This window comes from Sus scrofa, chromosome 10 (genome assembly GCF_000003025.6).
Source record: "Sus scrofa isolate TJ Tabasco breed Duroc chromosome 10, Sscrofa11.1, whole genome shotgun sequence".
Lineage (NCBI taxonomy): Eukaryota > Metazoa > Chordata > Mammalia > Artiodactyla > Suidae > Sus > Sus scrofa.
In genome coordinates, this window is record NC_010452.4 from 42,982,647 (window position 1) to 43,003,298 (window position 20,652).

Consider the following 20,652-nt stretch of genomic DNA (forward strand, 5'->3'; position numbering starts at 1 on the left):
CTTATAAGCTTCTATATAGCAAAGGAAATCATAAACAAAATGAAAAGACAACCTATAGACTGGGAGAAAATATTTGCAAACAATGCAACTGACAAGGGATTGATTTCTAAGATATACAAACAGCTCATCCAACTCAATAACCAAAAAACAAACCACCCAATCAAAAAATGGGTAGAAGATCTAAAACAGACATTTCTCCAAAGAAGACATACAGGTGGCCAGTAGGCACATGAAAAGATGCTCAGCATTGGTAATTACTAGAGAAAGGCACGTCAAAATGACAATGAGGCACCACCTCACACTGGCCAGAATGGTCATCATTGAAAAGCCAAAAAATGAATGCTGTGGAGGATGTGGAGAAGAGGAAACCCTCCTACACTGTTGGTAGGAATGTGAATTGGTGCAGCCATGATGGAAAACAGTATCAAGATTCCTCAAAAAACTAAATATAGAGTTTCCACATGACCCATCGATCCTACTTCTGGGTCTATATCTGCAGAAAACTATAATCTGAAAAGACAGATGCCCTCCAATGTTCACAGCAGCACTCCTCACAATAGCCAAGACATGGAAGCCACCTAAAGGTCCACTGACAGAGGAATGGATAAAGAAGATGTGGTACGTATATACAATCAAATACTACTCAGCCGTGAAGAAGAGTGAAATAACGCCATTTGCAGCAACACAGATAGACCCAGCGATTATCATACTAAGTCAGTCAGAAAGAGAAAGACAAATACTATATGATATCACTTATCTGTGGAATCTAAAACAGGACACAAATGAACTTATTTACCAAACAGAAACAGGCTCACCAATAGAAAACAAACTCATTGTTACCCAAGGGGAAAAGGGGTGTGGGAGGGATAAATTGGGAGTTTGGGATTAACAAATACACACCCGCTCTACACAAAATAGATAAACAACAAGGTCCTATGGCATAGCTCAGGGATCTATATTCAATAGCCCAAGATAAGCCATAATGGAAAAGAAGATGATAAAGAATATGTATATACATCTGTATACCCAAATCACTTTGCTGTACCCCGAAACTGACACACAATGTAAATCAACTATACCTCAATAAAAAGAGGAGCACACACATAAATTTTAAAGTAGATTATAATCAGTGAAAGGGAAACAGTTCTTAGGTCTATTGTAAAACAAAATCTACAACTTGTTTAAAAAATTAGTTAATTCAGGAGTTTTGGTTGCGGTTCAGTGGGCTAAGAACCCAACATATTGTCCATAGCGTAGGTTGCAGACGCAGCTTGGATCTGGTGTTCTGCTATGGCTGAGGCGTAGGCCAGCACCGGCAGTTGTGATTCACCCTAGTCTGGGAACTTCCATATACCGCAGGTGCAGCTGTAAAAGAAAAAAAATCAGTTAATTCAACTACAAACATAAGGCCTGGCAACCAACAAAATGGGGTGGGAGGGAGGGGGGGGTGGAGAGACTCATGACTCAAAACACAGGAAAAAGTGATCATTTCTTTAAAGTCTGAATGGCTTCTATAAACAAGAAGAAAATCCCAAGAGTCCAAAATGAAAACTGGGAACAGATAGGAGAGTTCACTCAAAGAGGAAATAGGATGGCTCTAAGGAGTAAATTAAAAATGAAACCAAAATTAAATACCAATGGAACAAATCAAACTCTTTAATGACATTCTGGGATAGGCGGTGGAAAAAGAAAACTTCATACACGGATTATGCGGATGTACATCGATAGAACTACTATGGACTTTAATCAATAACTTTGACATTTAAAATGGGATATGCTTTGGCCCAGTAAATCCTCCCTTTTAAAAAATATCTCACAAATATAGTGCTTGTACTCTGAATAAAAGGTATTCATTCACTTAGCACTGTTGATATCGGCAACACACACTAAACAATCCACAGGTTGTTATGAAATTAGGTTATAGCTAACTAATGTTCCACTTATAGAGTGGAAAAGTACAGAGCAGTTGAAAAGTGTAAGATAGGAGTTCCCGTCTTGGCTCAGTTAATGAACCCGACTGGTACTCATGAGAACACAGATTTTATTCCTGGCCTTGCTTAGTGGGTTAAGGGTCTGGCATTTCCATGAGCTGAGGTGCAGGTCACAGACATGGCTCAAATCCCACACTGCTGTGGCTCTGGTATAGGCCGGCAGCTACAGCTCCGATTCCACCCCTAGCCTGGGAATCTTCATATGCCATGGGTGCAGCCCTAAAAAGACAAAAGACAAAAAAAAAAAAAAAAACTGTAAGATAAAGCTACACACACTCCCAGGCTAAGATCCTTTGACATATTTGGTGATTTGCATACACAGTGCAATAATACTTATGAAAAATACATGCTTACATCTATTTTGATATGCCTGCAAATACAAAGAGAACAGTTTGTAAGAATAAACACCCACTTTTAAACCCTTGGATAAAGAAGAGGAATGGACACCTATGATCAATTAATCTTTGACAAAGGAGGCAAAATATAAAATAGGACAAAGACAGTCTTTTCAGCAAGTGGAGCTGGGAAAACTGGACAGCCTCATGTAAATCAATGACACTGCAATGCATCCTCACACCATGCAAAAAAATAAACTCAAAATGGCTTAAAGACTTAGATGTAAGACAAGACACTATCAAACTCCTAAAAGAGAACATAGGCAAAACATTCTCTGAGATCAACCTTACAAATGTTTTCTCAGGTCAGTCTCCCATGGCAACAGAAATAAAAGCAAAAATAAGCCAATGGGACCTAATCAAACTGACAAGCTTTTGCACAGCAAAGGAAACCATAAAAAAACAACAACAGCAACAACAAAAAAAACAACTTACAGAATGGGAGAAAATAGTTTCAAACAATGCAATTGACAAGGGCTTAATCTCTAAAATATACAAACAACTTAAACAACTCAACAGCAAAAAAGCCACCAACCCAATTGAAAAATGGGCAAAAGACCTGAATAGACATTTCTCCAAAGAAGATATACAGATGGCCAACAAGCACATGAAAAAATGCTCAACATCACTGATTATTAAAGAAATGCAAATCAAAACTACCATAAAGTACCAGCTCACACAAGTCAGAATGGCCATCATTAATAAATCCACAAATAACGAATGCTGGTGAGGGTGTGGAGAAAAGGGAACCCTCCTGCACTGTTGGTGGAATTGTAAATTGGTAAAACCACTATGGAATATATATGGAGGTACCTCAGAAAACTAAATATAGAACTACCATATGACCCAGCAATCCCACTCTTGGGCATCTATCAAGACAAAACTTTCCTTAAAAAAGACACATGCACCCACATGTTCACGGCAGCACTATTCACAATAGCCAAGACATGGAAACAACCCAAATGTCCATTGACAGATGATTGGATTAGGAAGATGTGGTATATATGCACACAATAGACTACTACTCAGCCATAAAAAAGAACAGAATAATGCCATCTGCAGCAACACGGATGGAACTAGACTCTCATACCAAGTGAAGTCAGAAAGACAAATATGATATTACTTATATCTGGAATCTAACATACTGCACAAATGAACCTTTCCACAGAAAAGAAAATCATGGATATGGAGAACAGACTTGTGGTTGCCAAGGTAGAGGGGGAGGGAGTGGGATGGATGTATGGGGAATTTGGGGTTCATAGATGCAAACTATTGCCTTTGGAATGGATAAGCACTGAGATCCTCCCGTACAGCACTGGGAACTGTATCTAGCCACTTATTATGGAGCATGATAATGTGAGAAAAAAGAATGTATATATCTATGTGTGACTGGGTCACCTTGCTGTGCAGTAGAAAATTGACAGAACACTATAAATCAGCAATAATGGAAAGAATAAAAAGCATTTTTGTAAAAAAGGAGAGGAATGGGAGAGAAGGACATTTTAGCTTTCAGTTTGGGGTTTTTGTTTTTTTCACTTTTCATTCTATGCATTAACTTCTAACTTATTACAAGAAGAATGCTATGTCTGTAGCTACAAAGTAAGAACAATTAAGTTAGGTGTACCAGACTCACCAAAGCTTTACCCTAAGAACCTTGCTTCTGGATGATCCCCACCCCACCACTGCCCCGCAAGGTAAAAGCCGCCACTTAGAACACTTGTTCTCTGTCTCTCTCTGTCTCGTGTGTGTGTGTGTGTGTGTGTGTGTGTGTGTGTGTGTGTGTGTGTTTGTGTGTGTGCTGTGTATGTCTTTGTATGCGCGCCCGTGAACAAGCCAGACTCTCCCTGGAAGTTGAGTCTTGCAGACAGGCACGCATTTCACCCGCCTTTAAGAAGGTCCATCCTGAGAGGATGGGCGCCAGGGACAAATTTGGGGCTACCACGCGCTCCCCACCGAAGCACCAGCATCGGAGAGCGAGCAGCCGGAGCTTAAACGGATTCCCGCAGACTTTCTCCACAAAACCGTTGGGTGGGGTCCACGCGCCCCCCAACGAAGCCCCAGCATTGGGGAGCGAGCAGCCCGAGCTCAAACGGACTCCCGCAGACTTTCTCCAGGAACGGTTGGGTGGGGTGGAGAAGGGCGCTCCTGTCTGATCTGCCGTCCAGTTGGAGACGTTTGAGACCGTGGCCTTTCCTGCCGCCCAGAAATGAACCTTGGCTCCGCTAAGGTTGCGCCACAGGAGGAGGAAGAGGAGGAGGAGGAGGAGGAGCGCCTGCGGGGGGCGGGGAAACAGCCGGGCTCAGCATCCGAGGGGCGGGGGCCGGAGGCGGGGCCTGAGGCGGCCTCGGAGAGGGGCTCGCAGCTGCCTGGCGAGCCCGGGTCTCCGCCGCCGACGCAGCTCTGGGCGTCCGGTCAGGGGCCGGAACCCGACCTCAGCTGGGCGTCAGGGCAGCGCGCAGAGCCGGCACCCGAGAGGCAGCAGCCAGCGCGGTCTCCATCCGACAACCAGGTGTCCACGAAGCCCCGCTGCCACACCAACTGTCTGGAGGCGCCCCTGTCCCGAGCCTTCGGGCGGCTGGGATGGGCGGTGGGCTCGCACCCCTGGGTCTTCCTGCTGCTGCCCATGGTTTTGACGGCTCTCCTCGGCTGTGGCTTGATTTACCTGCCCAAGGATGCAGAAGAAGATATCGAGGAGCAGTACACTCCCATAGGGAGCCCGGCCAAGGCTGAGCGACGCTTTGTGCAGGGCCATTTCACCGCCAACGACTCTTACTACTTCTCCTTCTCCAGGAAGAGCACCGAGGTCAATTATGCTTTTGTTCTGGTGGTCTCCAACTCCGCCTCGCTGCTGCAACGAGAAAGCTTTCTCGAAATTGAGAAAGTGGACGAGGCAGTGCGGGCTTTGTCCGTGATGGGGGAAAACGGAACCCAGATCCAGTACAATGAGGTGTGCTCCAGGCACCAGGGCTACTGCGCCCCCTCCAACCCACTCTTGTTAGCCTGGAGAACAAACAGGGACTTCAACCTGCGCAACATCACTTACCCCATCTTCAGCCTAGCAGGTCGTATCACCTACCTGGCCGGCGTCCTGGGAGGAACCGTCTTAGGCGAGAGTTTGGGCCCGAGCCATTTACTCCTAGAGGCCAAAGCCATGCGACTGGGGTACTTCTTGAAGACGGGAGAAGAGGACAACCAGCGGAGCAAAACCTGGCTGATGCATTTCCTGAACCAAGTGAAGGACCTGGAGAAGAGTCTGGCTTTGGAGACTATCCAGGTACCCGGCTGCTGGGTTTTCAAGGGAGGCCAAGAGCAGGCGGGAGGGATGGTGAGACTTGTTCCGAGGACCATAGCAATAGCATCCTTGATTATCGGATGGAGTCTTGACGTGAAACTCAAGTCCTCTACTGCATTTGGTCCTTAATCCAACTTTCCTAAAGTAACACACTGAAGGCTGCCCCAAATCTTAAATCCTTGGTACCGTTCTGGTGAAAAACCACAAGCCCTACATCCTCAAGGTAGGTCTCCTCAGTACAGACATGGATCTTCAGGTTTAGTTTGGTTTCTGGGTCAAATTACTTTGAAATTCTTACTTTGAGTTAGTCTTTACTGTTTCTGGGAGCCCCCTAAAATTTGCTTGGAGTTCATTGGAATAAAAAAAATAACAAATCTTTAAGCAAAATCCCTTGGTGTTCTTGAGAAGGGTAACTAGCTGAGCAATTTTGAAGTATATTAGAGCACAGACCCAGGCACAAGTCAGCTCTTTCTTATTTGTTGGGATGGCAGACCCACTGATACCCTGAATAAGACTGGTAAAAGTGAGACACCTACTGGAAAAAGCCTTGTAGCCAGGCCTTTTGTGCAATTAAAATAGTACAAGAAAACAACCTAATAAAAATCTGGAAAAGCCAGAATGTCTATAGTTTATTCATGGTTTTAGTTTTACACCAGATTCTGATTTCATAATATTCAGGAGTTTTAAACTTTAGATTTTTGAAAGAAACTTTGGAAAGCATGCCAGAGATTTTGTGGGAAGGAACATATCTTTATTACTTTATTCTAAAATCATTATCCTGGTCATTCTGGCGCGGAGTAGAGAGGCCAGGGTGGGGGTGGGGGCGCAACCAGCGGGTGGGGCTCGGAGCTGGGGTGCAGCTCGGTTCCCCCCCTTCCTCCTCAGGTGTGAGCCCCACCCCTCTGCCGGCCAGGCCCTCCCCAACTGAACTATCCCCTGCGGTGCGAGCCCGGGGCGCCCCCCCAGCAAAACGCACACCAGGGGCAGCCAGTGCTCCAAGGCTTCCTGGGGGCGACAGGACCACGGAGGAGGCAGCAGGAGCTTCCCCCGCTAAGGTTAACAGCCAGGAGAACAGCCACGTGAAAAGCCGTGGAAACAAACCCCAAAGATGAAGGGGAGTTACATAACCCCCACCCCGTGAGCGAAACAGAGCAGGCAGCCGGGGCCACTGGTGATGCCCTCCAGCCAGTACTCCCTAGCCAGGGTGCTGAGGCCAAAGGAGAGCCCCCCCACCCAAGGAGACCCCCAAGAAGAAGAAATTCTCTTTCAAGAAGTCTTTCAGGAGCTGCCCTTGTGGCGCAGCGGAAACGAATCCGACTAGGAACCACGAGATTGAGGGTTCGATCCCTGGCCTCGCTCAGTGGGTTAAGGATCCAGTGTTGCCATGAGCTCTGGTGTAGGTCGCAGACGCAGCTCAGATCTGACATTTCTGTGGCTGTGGTGTAGGCCGGCGGCTACAGCTCCAATTAGACTCCTAGGCTGGGAACCTCCATAGGTGCTGGCCCTAAAAAGTGTCCTGTCCTTGAAGGAGGTTGAAGCAGTTCGTCTGCCTCCTCTGGGGGAGATGGGTGCCTGCAGCAAGGAAGGCACTGCCCCAGAAGGGAAGGCTATTGCCACCCCTGAGAGCCAGGAGCCTTGGGCAAAAGGCGCAGAGGCTAGTGCTGCCTCCAAGGGCTGAGACACAGAAGAGGCAGGGCCCCAGGCCACACAGCCATCCACTCCTTTGGGGCCGGAGCAGAATGAGTAGCTGGGTGGGGGCAGGTGGGTGGTCTCTAAGCTGTAAAAACTGTGCTGTCCTTGTGAGGTCACTGCTTGGACCTGGTGTCCTGGCTGCCTTCCTGTGCTGGAAGGGAAGGGGCTCTTGCCCCTAGTCACATTCCCTCTCCTCTCCCTCCTGTGGATTCTCTCATCATCCATCTGTCTTCCTCTTAAGACGGTGCCTTGCAGTTTCCCAGGTTAGGTTGGTGATGTGACATGCTCCTGCCCCTGGCCCGCCCTCCCTCCCTGTCCCCACCCATGCAGAAGGCAGTTGCTGGTTCTCTCCCTCAATTCTCTTCCAAGTAGGTTTTGTTTATTCCCCCAATCCCTGAGCCAGATGTGGGGGTCTCCCAAATCCTGAGCGTCCAGCCTTCCCCTGTTGAGTTTTTAGTCTCTTGTGCTGTGCCTAGTGGCACCTGGGCTGGGAAGGACACTGCCCCATCTAGGTTTTTATAAACTTCTGACTCAAGTTTGAACCTCCAGCTTGTGAATCAGCTGTCTCTTTTTCGACTTGGTAAGCAAGTATTCAGCTTTGGGGTGGGAGTGAGGTCTGTAATGTGAAACAACTTTTTTTCTTTTTAGGGCCACACCTGCAGCATATGGAGGTTCCAAGTCTCAGGGTCTAATTGGAGCTACAGCTGCCAGCATACGCCACAGCCACAGCCATGCCAGATCCGAGCCGCTTCTGTGACCTACACCACAGCTCACGGCAATGCTGGATCCTTAACGACACTGAACGAGCCCAGGGATTGAACCCGCAACCTCATGGTTCCTGGTTGGTTTCGTTTCTGCTGTGCCGTTACAGGAACTCCTGAAACAACTTCTTGTCGTCTTTTTTCCCCTCCCATTGTTGTAAATAACTTTTAATGGCCAAACCACAGATTTATACTTTTTTTTTCTCTTCTAATTGCTAAATCCATTTGCTTCCACCTAGTTTTATTGTAATATTTGGAAAAGGAATAAATTTCATCCCTTTAAAAAATAAATAAAATAAAATCATTATCCATGTATTCAAATTTTTTTGCTGCATTTTAATCTTTTGGTCAGTAAGCTGTAGTGTTTCAATATCATTTGTAACTCACACACAAATATTGGAATTTAAAGTTACTTATCTGAGTATATTTTTGTTGCAGGTGGTCTACTTTACATCACTTTCTAGACAACTGGAATTTGAGGCAACTTCTAAGACAGTGATCCCCTTGTTTCACTTGGCATACCTTCTAATCATAATATTTGCAGTCATATCATGCTACAGGTAAAACCCTTTATTAGCTTTTTTAACTGTAACTATAAAAAGTATTTTATTGTGGGTTTATATATATGTAATGTATATGTAATATTTATAAGATATGCCATTTTAAGAAACATTTTTTAAATTTTATTTTTATGTATTTATGTATTTATTTATTTTTTGCATTTTTAGGGCCACGCCTGTGGCATATGGAAGTTCCCAGGTCAAATCAGAGTTGCAGCTGCTGGTCTATGCCACAGCCACAGCAAAGTGAGATCCGAGCTGCGTCTGTGACCTACACCACAGCTCCTGACAATATAGGATCCTTAACCTACTGAGCGGCCAGGGATCAAACCCACGTCCTCATGGATACTAGTCAGGTTCATTACTGCTGAGCCATAACAGGAACTCCTTAAAAAACATTTTTAAGGGTACAATTCAGTGGCATTAATTACATTCACACTGTTGTGCAACCACCTAAACTGTCTCCTTACAAATATCTTCCATCACCCCAAACAGAAATTGTAACCATTAATCAGGAAATCCCCACTGTCTTCCCAAAGTCCTGATTAAATTTTAATCTACTTCTGTCTCCATGAATTTGCATATTCTAGAGATTTCATATTAAGTGGAATCATGCAGTATTTGTCCTTTTGTGACTGGCTTATTTCACTTAGCATAATGAGTTCAAGCTTTGTGCATGTTGTAGCATGAGTTCCTTTTCATGGCTGAATAATATTTTATGTATACACAAGATTTTGTTTATTCACTTAGCTGCTGATGGGCACTTGGGATGTTTTCACCTTTTGACTATTGTGAATAATGTTGCAATAAACATTGGTGTACAGAACTTTGTTTGAGCCCCTGTTTTCAATTCTTTTCAAGTATCTTACCCAGGCATGGATAAGTGGGTTGTATGGTAATTCTCTGGTTAGCTTTTTTTTTAGTGGCACCCTCTGAACACAGAAGTTCCTGGCCCAGGGACTTAATTCAAGCTGCAGCTGTGATCTCTGCCACAGGTGCTACAACTCCAGATCCTTAACCCACTGCACCAGGCTGCGGATTGAACCCGCGCCAACAAGGGACAACACGGGATCCTTAACCCGCTGCACCACAGCAGGAACTCTTCTGGTTAGCTTTTCAAAGAACCACCAAATTAGTTTCCAGAGAGGCTGCACCATTTTATACCCACCAGCAAAGTATAAGCTTTCCAATTTCTCAACATCCTCACAATACTTGTTATTTTCTGTTTTGGTGATTGTAGCCATCCTAGTAGGTAGGTTGACATCTCATTGTGGCTTTGATTTGCATTTCCCTAATTACTAATTATATTAAATATCTTTTCATGTGCTTATTGGTCATTTGCATATCTTCTTCAGAGAAATGACAAGTCCATACCTGCCACATATGGAAGTTCCCAGGTTAGGAGTTGAATTGGAGCTGCAGCTGCTGGCCTGTGCCACAGGCACAGCAATGCCAGATCCAAGTTGCATCTGCAACCTACACCACAGCTTGCAGCAATGCCAGATCCTTAATACACTGAGCGAGGCTGGGGATTGAATCCATACTCTCATGGATACTAGTCAGGTTCTTAACCTTCTGAGCCACAACAGGAACTCCCTTTGCTTATTTTTAATGAAGTTATTTGTGCTTTTGTTGTTGAGTCCTGTTTTTGATGGGTACTTGATATATTTTAGAGATTAAGTTCTTATCAAGATATATGATTTTCAAATATTTTCTCCCACTCCATAGATTATATCTTCACTTTCTTGCCAATGTCCTTTAGTTCACAAAAATTAAAAAAAGATTTTGGCCATGCCCATGACATATGGAAATTCGCAGGCCAGCGATAGAACCCATGCAAAAGCAGCAACCTGAGCCACTGCAGTGACAATGCCAGATCCTTAACCACAAGGAAACTCCTAAAAATTTTAATTTAACTTACCTATTTTTATTTTTGCTACTTTTGCTTTTGGTGTTAAATCTAAGAATCCATTGACAAGTCTAAGGTCATGCACACTAAACCTATGTTTTCTTCAAAAGTTTTATGGTTTCAGCTCTGTATGTAGGTGATCAATTTTGAATTCATTGTTATATATGATGCAAAGTTGCCCAGGTACCATTTGTTAAAGAGACTGTTCTTTTCCAGTTCTTGGAATTCTTGTCAAAAATCTTTGGGCTGTAGATGTATGGGTTTACTTTTAGATACTCAATTCTATTCCATTGTCCTATGTGTCTGTCTATATACTAATACCACACTGTTTTAATTACTATGGCTTTGTTATAAGTTTTGAAATCTGTAAATAAAAAGCTATTTTAATATGGTCTTGCCTAAAAAGGCCTTTCTTTAATTATGTTCTTGCTATTTTGGAATCAGCAGCTCCATTTTCATCTCCAAGCCTTCAAATCAAACTTAATTTCTCCTCCTAAAAATATCTAGGGGCAGGTATCAGTCATTTGTTTTGAAGCAGTTAGCAAATAAGTAAAATAGAAAACCTAAGGTTCTGGTCAATGTTTTAAATGTAAAGTTGTGGTTGTTAGGAAGATAAAGTGTTAAATCCATTCTTTAAAATGTTGTAGGCATATATTTCCATTTCTATTAATCCAACAGGCATAGGTTGTGTTATTCAAAATGGACTATGTATCACAGTGTGTTTTATTTTTGCAATTAGTGCCACTTTTCTAGGGGTCAGTTATCCAGTAGAGGAGAATCCTGAAAATCTTTGAGATGGAGGCTTTCATATTTTTTGTCACAATACATATTGAACTAGTTTTGAAATACAGGCACTACACAGAATTGTGTTTATGACTAACTGGAGTCAAGGGGAGGTGAGAAGATAACTGGATATGTGTACTTTCCGACTGCTTGCCTTTCATGTGCTGTTGAATTCCATTCATATTTCTTTGAAGATCAGAGTGGAATTAACTATTTGTGGTATTTTTTTTATATCTTTGGTTCTGAAATGCAAGTTAGCGGATTAGAGCTTGACTGGCTTACAAGAACCAACCAGTATAGTCTGGTAAAAGAACAGATTCCCAACTTCTCTGTTCCCCTCTTTCTTTTTTTTTTTTTTAATTTGTCTGGGTTGGTGCCCAGAAATTAACGTTCTCCAGCAGACAGGTGTGGAATTATTGCCCAAGTGGTCTCTGAGTAGGTGTCCAAGCCAAGAATGTTATAAATTGATGGAATTTCAGTATGGAAACTACCCCCACAAATTCCATGATTTTTCCTTCCAAATTTACAGGTTTGACTGTGTACGAAACAAAATGTGGGTTGCAGCCTTTGGAGTGATTTCTGCTGCCTTGGCAGTGGTGAGCGTCTTTGGCCTGATGTTGTACATTGGGGTGCCTTTTGTGACCATAGTTGCAAATTCACCCTTTCTTATTCTAGGTGAGTAAAAACATTGTGTGTGTGGGGTGTGGGTAGACAAGGGAAAGGGATTGTCTTATATTAAGCATACTAATTATATGTAGGTGGTGCTACAGATCCAAAATGGGCTGTCAGAAATGAAGAAAAATCAGCTGTGGCTCTGGTGTAGGCCAGAGGCCACAGATCTTATTAGACCCCTAGCCTGGAAACCTCCATATGCCGAGGGTGCAGCCCTAGAAAAATTTAAAAAAAAAAAAAAAAAAAGAAAAAGAAATGAAGAAAAATCAAATGGAATTATGTGTCTTTAGAGTTGAAAAAAATCTAGTACCCCAAATGGAAAAACAAAGACATGAGTAGGCAGTTCACAGACACACAGACACACAGACACACACACACACACACACACACACACACACACACACACACACTCCAAAATACTAATCACTGAAAATGTAAGGAAAAAAAATGACCTCTTAATTAGTCAAGGAAGAAAGTTAAACCAAAAGTGAGGCACCTTGTTTTCTTATTAGATTAATGAATATTAGTAAGATTGAAGGTTTTGGAAAGGTGGTATGCAAATGAACAGTCTCATATTCTGCTGAGGGAAAATTGTAAATTGTTACACTTTTTGAAATCCAATTTCAAAACAAATCAAGAGACCTAAAAATTTTACAAGGGAATGACTTTGACCTGCCAACTAACTCCACTTCTGGGAATTTGTCCTAATCATTGGACAAGTGCTCACAAAGCAGAACAAGTCTGTTCATGTCAGTGTGATTTTGAATGGGAACCAAACAAAAGCAACTCAATCCCGCATCAACATGTAATTGGTCAATTCAAACACAGCCTATTAAAGTGTTGGAATCCTATTCAGTCCTTATGAAGTGTTAGATATATAGTGTTTCTATTCTTTTTTTCTTTTTTTTTGTCTTTTTTTGCCATTTCTTGGGCCACTCCCACGGCATATGGAGGTTCCCAGGCTAGGGGTCCAATCGGAGCTGTAGCTGCCAGCCTACACCAGAGCCACAGTAACGTGGGATCCGAGCCGCTTCTGCGAACTACACCACAGCTCACGGCAACGCGGGATCGTTAACCCACTGAGCAAGGGCAGGGATCGAACCTGCAACCTCATGGTTCCTAGTCAGATTCATTAACCACTGCGCCACGACGGGAACTCCGTATATATAGTGTTAAATGAAAAATGCTGGTTATGAAACAAGATGCTTAAAATAGAGTGATGTACACATATATGTGTCTATTTGTATAGAGCAAATTTTGGATGGATATACATAAAATGTTAGCCTGGGTTATCCCCGTTGGGTGGAATTACAGTTGTTTACATTTTTCTTTGTATTTTCCTGTACTTTCAGAATTTATTTTACAAAAATAAGCATGAGAAGAAAGAGGTGTTTATGTTTTGGAAAGTAAGCACCTTGGAAGAAATTCCATTTGGTTTCCTGGAGAGAGAGTGGAGAAAGCGTGCACTGAAGGTGCCCCTTCTTGGTGCACACTCACACTCATCACCCAGGGTTCCCCATAGCCATGAATATCTGGAGGGAAAGTGTATATACATCATCTTTGTATTGTCTGTGTGTGCACAGACGTATGAGTGTAGGTGCGTGAGTGTGTGTGTGGGGGTGTGATTTCAGCAACTCAAACAGTGAATGTGTGAGGACCTTTCTAAACCAGGTTCTGTAAATGGTAACAACTGTTTTAAAAATACCTAATACATATCCATGAGTTCGTTCTTTTTTTTTTTTAATGTCCTCACAATTTGTTACATCTTATTGATTCTTCAATATAGGCATTACACCATTCTAGGTGATGTGATAAACAAGACATTATGGACCTTACATTGTACCATGGAGAGAAATGATTATTAATAATACAATTGTAGAACTGTATTATTTAATTGTACAGTTGCGTTATTTAATTATAATTATCATAAATTCTTTGATGGAGAAGAAATCAGAATCAGATCTAAGAAGACTTCAGCATTCCAAGAATGATGTCAAATGACCCCCTTCATGGTGGATTATGCATTTATTTACTATGAGATATGTTTCTTCTCCAGAGATTCCTTATTTGTGTATCAATTGTAGATTTTTGGTTTGCAGTTATTCTGAAGTTTTTTGTTTTTTTTTTTTGTCTTGCTATTTCTTGGGCCGCTCCCGTGGCATATGGAGGTTCCCAGGCTAGGTGTCCAATCGGATCTGTAGCCACCGGCCTACGCCAGAGCCACAGCAACTCGGGATCCGAGCCGCGTCTGCAGCCTACACCATAGCTCACGGCAACGCCGGATCTTTTTAACCCACTGAATAAGGGCAGGGATCAAACCCGCAACCTCATGGTTCCTAGTCGGATTCGTTAACCACTGCGCCAGGACGGGAACTCCCTATTCTGAAGTTTTGATATGAGAGTCTATATGTATATGAGATTGTTTTAAGTTGTTGGTCTCTTAATTGCAAGTTCATCTCCAATGTCCTGCATTTGTACCCACCTCTTCTCTTGATTTCTGATTTTGGTGGTATAATTGTGCATGGAAGATTTTGTATCTTTACTGTATATATACTTTTCCTGGTGAGCCTTGTCATTTGTGGAATTTTTGTTTCCTGTTGCTGCCTTTTCTTTTCTGCCTAGAGAAGTTCCTTTAGTATTTGTCGTAAGGGTGGTTTAGTGTTGCTGAATTCTCTCAACTTTTGCTTATCTGTGAAGGTTTTGATTTCTCCTTCAAATCTGAATGAGAGCCTTGCTGGGTAAAGTAATCTTGGCTGGAGGCTTTTTCCTTTCATCACGTTAAGCCTATCATGCCACTCCCTTCTGACCTGCAGAGTTTCTGTTGAAAAATCTGCCGATAGCCTTATCGGGGTTCCCTTGTATGTTACTTGTTTCTTTTCCCTAGCTGCTTTCAAGATTTTCTCTTTGTCTTTAATTTTGATCACTTTGATTAGTATGTGTCTCGGTGTATTCCTCCTTTGGCTTATTTTATACTCATTGTGCTTCCTGGATTTGAGTGAGTGGTTCCTTTCCCATGTTAGGAAAGTTTTTGGCTATTATCTCTTGGGATATTTTTTCTGTCCCCTTCTCTCTCTCTTCTCCTTCTGGCACCCCTATAATATGGATGTTGGTGCATTTAACATTGTCCCAGAGTTCTTTTGAGACGCTCTTCATTTGTTTTCAATCTTTTTTCTCTTTTCTGTTCTGCATCCGTAATTTCCACTAATCTGTCCTCCATCTCTCTTATTCATTCTTCTGCCTCCTGTATTCTGCTGTTGGCTGCTTCTAATGAGTTTTTTATTTCAGATATTGTGTTTTGCATCTCTTCTTGTTTAAGTTTTATATCTTGTATCTCTTTGGTCAGTGTTTCCTGTAAGTTATCCATTTTGCCCCCAGTTTATTTCCAAAGTCTTGCATCATCTTTAGCATCAACAGTCTAAAGTCTTTTTCCTGGAGGCTAAGGATCTCCTCATTGCTTAGCTGATATTCTGGGGTTTTTCCTTTCTCCCTCATCTGAGTTATAGTTCTCTGTCTTTTCATTTTTATAGGTTTTTGGTGTGGTGACCTTTTTACAGATAATAGAGTTGTAGCCTCTCTTCCTTCTGGTGTCTGCCCCCCCTTGTGGCTGAAGTCAGTTTGGGGGCTTGCTGTAGGCTTCCTGATGGGAGGGGCTGATGCCTGCCCACTAGTAGGTGGAGCTGATTCGAATCCCTCTGGTGGGTGGGGCTTAGTCTCCGGATGGGATTAGGAGTTGCTGTGTGCCTGAGGCTCTTTAGGTAGCCTGTTTACTGAGGGTGGGGCTGTGATCCCACCTGGGTTGTTGTTTGCCCTGGGGCTTCTCAGCAGCTGACTGATGGGTGGGGCCAGATTTTCCCAAAATGGCCACCTCCAGAGAAAGGCACTACTGCTGAATATTCCTGAGAGCTTTGCCTTCAATGTTCCTCCCTCACAACAAGCCACAGTCACCCCTGTTTTCCCAGGATGTCCTTCAAGAACTGCAGTCAGATTTGACCCAGATTCCTATGGAGACCTCGCTCTGCCCTGGGACCCAGTGCACGTGAAAGTCCGTGTGCACCTTTTAGGAATGGGGTCTCCATTTCCCCCAGTCCTGTGGAGCTCCTGCGCACAAGCCCCACTGGCCTTCAGTGCCAGATGCTCTGGGGCTCTTTCTCCCTGTGCCGGATCCCCGCACATGAGGGTTTGATGTGGGGCTCAGAACTCTCCCTCCTGTAGGTGAGTCTCTCTCTGTGAACCAGTTAGTTTCCAGTCTATGGAGCTTCCTACCCAGGAGGTATGGGGTTGTTTATATCGTGAAATCACCCCTCCTACCTCTTGATGTGGTGTCCTCTTTTTCTTCTGGAGTAGGGTATTTTTTTTAAGGTTTCCAATCCATGTGGGTGGAGATTGCTCAGCCTTTAGTTGTGAATTTTGTTGTTTTTAGGAGAGAAGTTGAGCTCCAGTCCTTCTATTCCGCCATCTTGAGAAGGTGTCCATGAGTTCATTCGTGGTTCTTAGTATTTCTGATTCTTCCCTGTGGGCCAGCTAAGTACAACTGAAATCCACAAAGCCGGCAGCAGTGGGACCGCCAGGATGCAGTCTCTGACAGGCAACATACACCTGTGTCAGTGTAGACCCTGCCGCCTTGATCATACTCAGAGAACATCTGAATTAGAGGCAAAGTGCAATTCCCAGTTCTTCCCCTGTCGCCCATGGAGAATACCCTCCAGACTTGAAATCAAAATCGGCATTTCACTTCCAAGTATTAAGACCAGAACACACAGAAACAGAGGTGTCCGTGGGTGGAAGTTGTAGAGCGCTTGAGGGAGATGAAATTTATCTGCAACTGGCTTGTGCTGTCCTTTCTAGCCCCTTTCTTCTCTGTATAGTCCCCTCCTAGTCTTCAGTGATGATGTCAAAGTCCTCAAATATTCTCCTGGCCTCTTCATTCCAAACCAATCATGAAACGTCACTGTGGAAAAGACTGAGAACATTAGCAGGCATTTAATATGTGAAGGACTCTTACTTTGGTACATGTTTCTGTCTCAAGAGTAGTTGCATTTTGGAGTTCCCATTGTGGCGCAGCAGAAATGAATCTGACTAGGAACCATGAAGTTTCGGGTTTGATCTCTGGCCCTGCTCAGTGGGTTAAGGATACGGCTGTGGTGTAGGTCACAGACACAGCTTGGATCCCATGTTACTGTGGCTCTGGCATAGGCCAGCAGCTGTAACTCCGATTAGACCCCTAACCTGGGAAACTCCATATGCCGAGGGTGCGACCTGAAAAAAGCAAAAAAAAAAAAAAAAAGTACTTGCATCTTATTGAGATAATGCCGTAACATGGTCCAGTGAAGTTTGAATGACAGCATTCTGGGTATTAAAAACAAACTAGGAGTTCCCGTCGTGGCGCAGTGGTTAACGAATCCGACTAGGAACCATGAGGTTGCGGGTTCGGTCCCTGCCCTTGCTCAGTGGGTTAACGATCCGGCGTTGCCGTGAGCTGTGGTGTAGGTTGCAGACGCGGCTCGGATCCCACGTTGCTGTGGCTCTGGCGTAGGCCAGTGGCTACAGCTCCGATTAGACCCCTAGCCTGGGAACCTCCATATGCCGCGGGAGCGGCCCAAAGAAATAGCAAAAAGACAAAAAAAAAAAAAAAAAAAAAAAAAAAAAAAAATTAAAAACAAACTAGTGGGAAAACTGCATTTGTGTGTGTGTCCGTGTGTCTATAAATTATGTGGTGTGTCTAAATCACAACACATTGATAGCTAGATGCTAACTGGAGAAGAGAGAAATCCAGCTCATAGTTTAAGCAGGAGAATGCTGGCTCAGTGTTAGTGCCTTAGAATGAAATGGCTTACGAGAGAAAATGGTCTCTCAAGTATTGGAATGGAATCGAAGATACATTGCTAATCTCATTTCACCTAACACCCCATCAACCAGGTTTTCTGACTCATCATAAAAAACGCCCTAATGAAGATGGGGAGTAGGGTCTACTGTGCTATGTGCAAACAGGAGAATGTACAAAACACAGAGTTATGACAGAGCAAGGAGTGATTCAGAGGCAACTGGAGAAAGTAGTATCCACACACAGACTGGGCAAGATAAACAAGACCTCAAGAGAGGGACAAAGAGGAGTTCCCATCGTGGCGCAGCAGAAACGAATCTGAATAGGAACAGTTGTGAGGTTGCGAGCATGATCCCTGGCCTGTCTCAGTGGGTTAAGGATCTAGTGTTGCCATGAGTTGTGGTGTAGATCATGAATGCGGCTTGTATACTGTGTTCCTGTGGCTGTGGCATAGGCTGGCAACTGTAACTCCAATGAGATTCCTAGCCTGGGAACCTCCATAGGCCATGGTGTGGCCCTAAAAAGCCAAAAAAAAAAAAAAAAAAAAAAAGGGGGGGGACAAAGGAAATGGTTTGATTGTTTAATTTTAATGGGCTGTTAATATATGAAGACTCCTGTTTTCTTTTTTTAAACAGGTGTTGGGGTTGATGACATGTTTATCATGCTTGCTGCCTGGCAGAAGACCAACATCGTGGATAACTTAAAAGAGCGGATGTCTACTGTCTATTCCAAAGTGGCAGTGTCTATTACAATCACCACCATCACCAATGTCCTGGCTTTCTATACAGGAATTATGACCTCTTTCAGGTCCTTACAGTACTTCTGCATCTATACAGGAACAACACTGCTCTTCTGTTATCTTTATAACATCACCTGCTTTGGAGCATTTATGGCCTTGGATGGTAAAAGAGAAGCGATCTGTCTACGCTGGTTGAAGAAGCCAGAAACTCCCGACCAAAAATGTTTGTCATTAAAAAAGTCCTGCTGTAACCCATGCAATTCTCTCCCAGAGCAACAAGCAGATGATATCCATCCAATGAATTTGTTCTTTAGAGACTATTTTGGTCCTTTTCTCACAAGACCAGAGGCCAAGTTTTTTGTAGTGCTTCTGTACACGCTGTACCTCATACTTAGTATATATGGGTGTTTCCAAGTGCAGGAAGGTTTAGATCTTCGAAATTTGGCAAGTGATGACTCCTACATCACCCCATATTTTAATGTCGAAGAAGAGTATTTTTCAATTTATGGTCCCAGGGTCATGGTCATCATTACTGAAGCTCTTGACTACTGGGATGAAGCCACTAGGCAAAAACTTGAAAAATGTCTGCAAGATTTCGAAAACAACGTCTATGCGGATAAAAATCTTACAGAGTTTTGGTTACGAGAATATGTGCAATTTATGGAAAGCCACCAACAAAATGTAAATGACAGGGATACTTTTGTCCAACATATTCCCACCTTTATAACAGATTTTCCACTTTTTGGATATGATATTAATATTTCATCATCACATGAAATCATTTGTTCGCGGGCCTTCATTCAGACCATGGGCATTTCTTCTTCAAGCGATAAAAAGATGATGTTACTTGAGTTCCGAGACTTGGCTAAAAGGTGTGAAATTCCCCTAATGGTGTATAACCACGCATTCATCTATTTTGATCAGTATTTTTCAATATTAGAGAACACGGTTCGAAATGTAATTGTTGCATCAACAGCAATGTTCATTGTTTCCTTATTGTTAATTCCTCACCCGCTGTGTTCCTTGTGGGTGACTCTTGCTATTGCTTCTGTGATTGTGGGCGTAACAGGTTTCATGGCATTCTGGAATGTCAATCTTGATTCTGTATCCATGATTAATCTTGTCATTTGCATAGGGTTTTCTTTTGATTTTTCTGCGCACATTTCCTATGCCTTTGTTTCCAGTTCAAATCCCTCGGTAAACCAAAAAACCATTGAGGCGTTGTATCTGCTAGGCTACCCCATGCTACAGAGTGCCGTTTCAACAATAATAGGGGTGTCTGTGTTATCTGCAGCTAAAGCATACATCTTCAGAACATTTTTTAAGATTATGTTTCTTGTTATGGTATTTGGAGCTGCACATGGCCTCATTTTTATTCCAGTATTCTTAACCTTTTTTTGAGTTTGAATAGCTACAAACGAATCCAAGACCAATTACAGAAGTCCTGATTGCCCAACCCAACCCGATAAAAATGCACTATGAAGAACAGTCAGTAAACTAAAAACAAAGGCCTGTTTGTTTGGCTTGTCAGTCGCATTTCACAATGTTATTTAAAATATCCCGAGAGAAATTAGTCTCACATTAAAATGTCTTTACTAAATGGGGACGTGATGTCATCTTTATTGTGATCTACACCATCAAGCCTAAGGTATAACTTTCCAGTTATTTTTTTTCTTTAATTTCATCATTAGAAGTTTTGCCTGAAATTCAAATATTTTATGTGTTAAACTTTAAGGGGGATATTATTTTCATTGTACCTCCTACATGCATTATTAGGTAAAAGTGCAAAAGATTGTTATTTATTCTCTCTTTCCGGAGTTAGTTTTCCTATGTATTTTTTCTTTCTTTTTTTTTTTTTTTTTTTTTTTTTTTTGTCTTTTTAGGTCCACCCTGTGGCATATGGAGGTTCACAGGCTAGGGGTAAAATCAGAGCTGTAGCGGCCGGCCTATGCCACAGCCACAGCAATGCAGGATCCAAGCCGGGTCTGTGACCTATACCAGAGTTCACAGCAACACTGGCTCCTTAACCCATTGGGT

At 43.0% G+C, this 20,652-nt stretch overlaps 1 protein-coding gene across 1 annotated transcript; it reads left to right on the forward strand.

The window, feature by feature from the left end:
- Positions 4,501-20,450, forward strand: LOC110255686 (patched domain-containing protein 3-like). Its single transcript, XM_021064808.1, has 4 exons — positions 4,501-5,660; positions 8,570-8,691; positions 11,913-12,058; positions 18,512-20,450. The coding sequence occupies exons 1-4, from the start codon at positions 4,593-4,595 to the stop codon at positions 20,014-20,016; spliced, it is 2,841 nt and encodes a 946-aa protein (XP_020920467.1). The 5' UTR covers positions 4,501-4,592; the 3' UTR covers positions 20,017-20,450.

What these genes read in the sequence shown, in the direction of transcription:
- LOC110255686 (XM_021064808.1), top strand. Translation starts at nt 4,593, where the DNA reads ATGAACCTTGGCTCCGCTAAGGTTGCGCCACAGGAGGAGGAAGAGGAG. An exon ending in TGGCTTTGGAGACTATCCAG is followed by an intron (nt 5,661 to 8,569) that starts GTACCCGGCTGC and finishes TTTTTGTTGCAG; the next exon opens with GTGGTCTACTTTACATCACT. An exon ending in TTCACCCTTTCTTATTCTAG is followed by an intron (nt 12,059 to 18,511) that starts GTGAGTAAAAAC and finishes TTTTTTAAACAG; the next exon opens with GTGTTGGGGTTGATGACATG.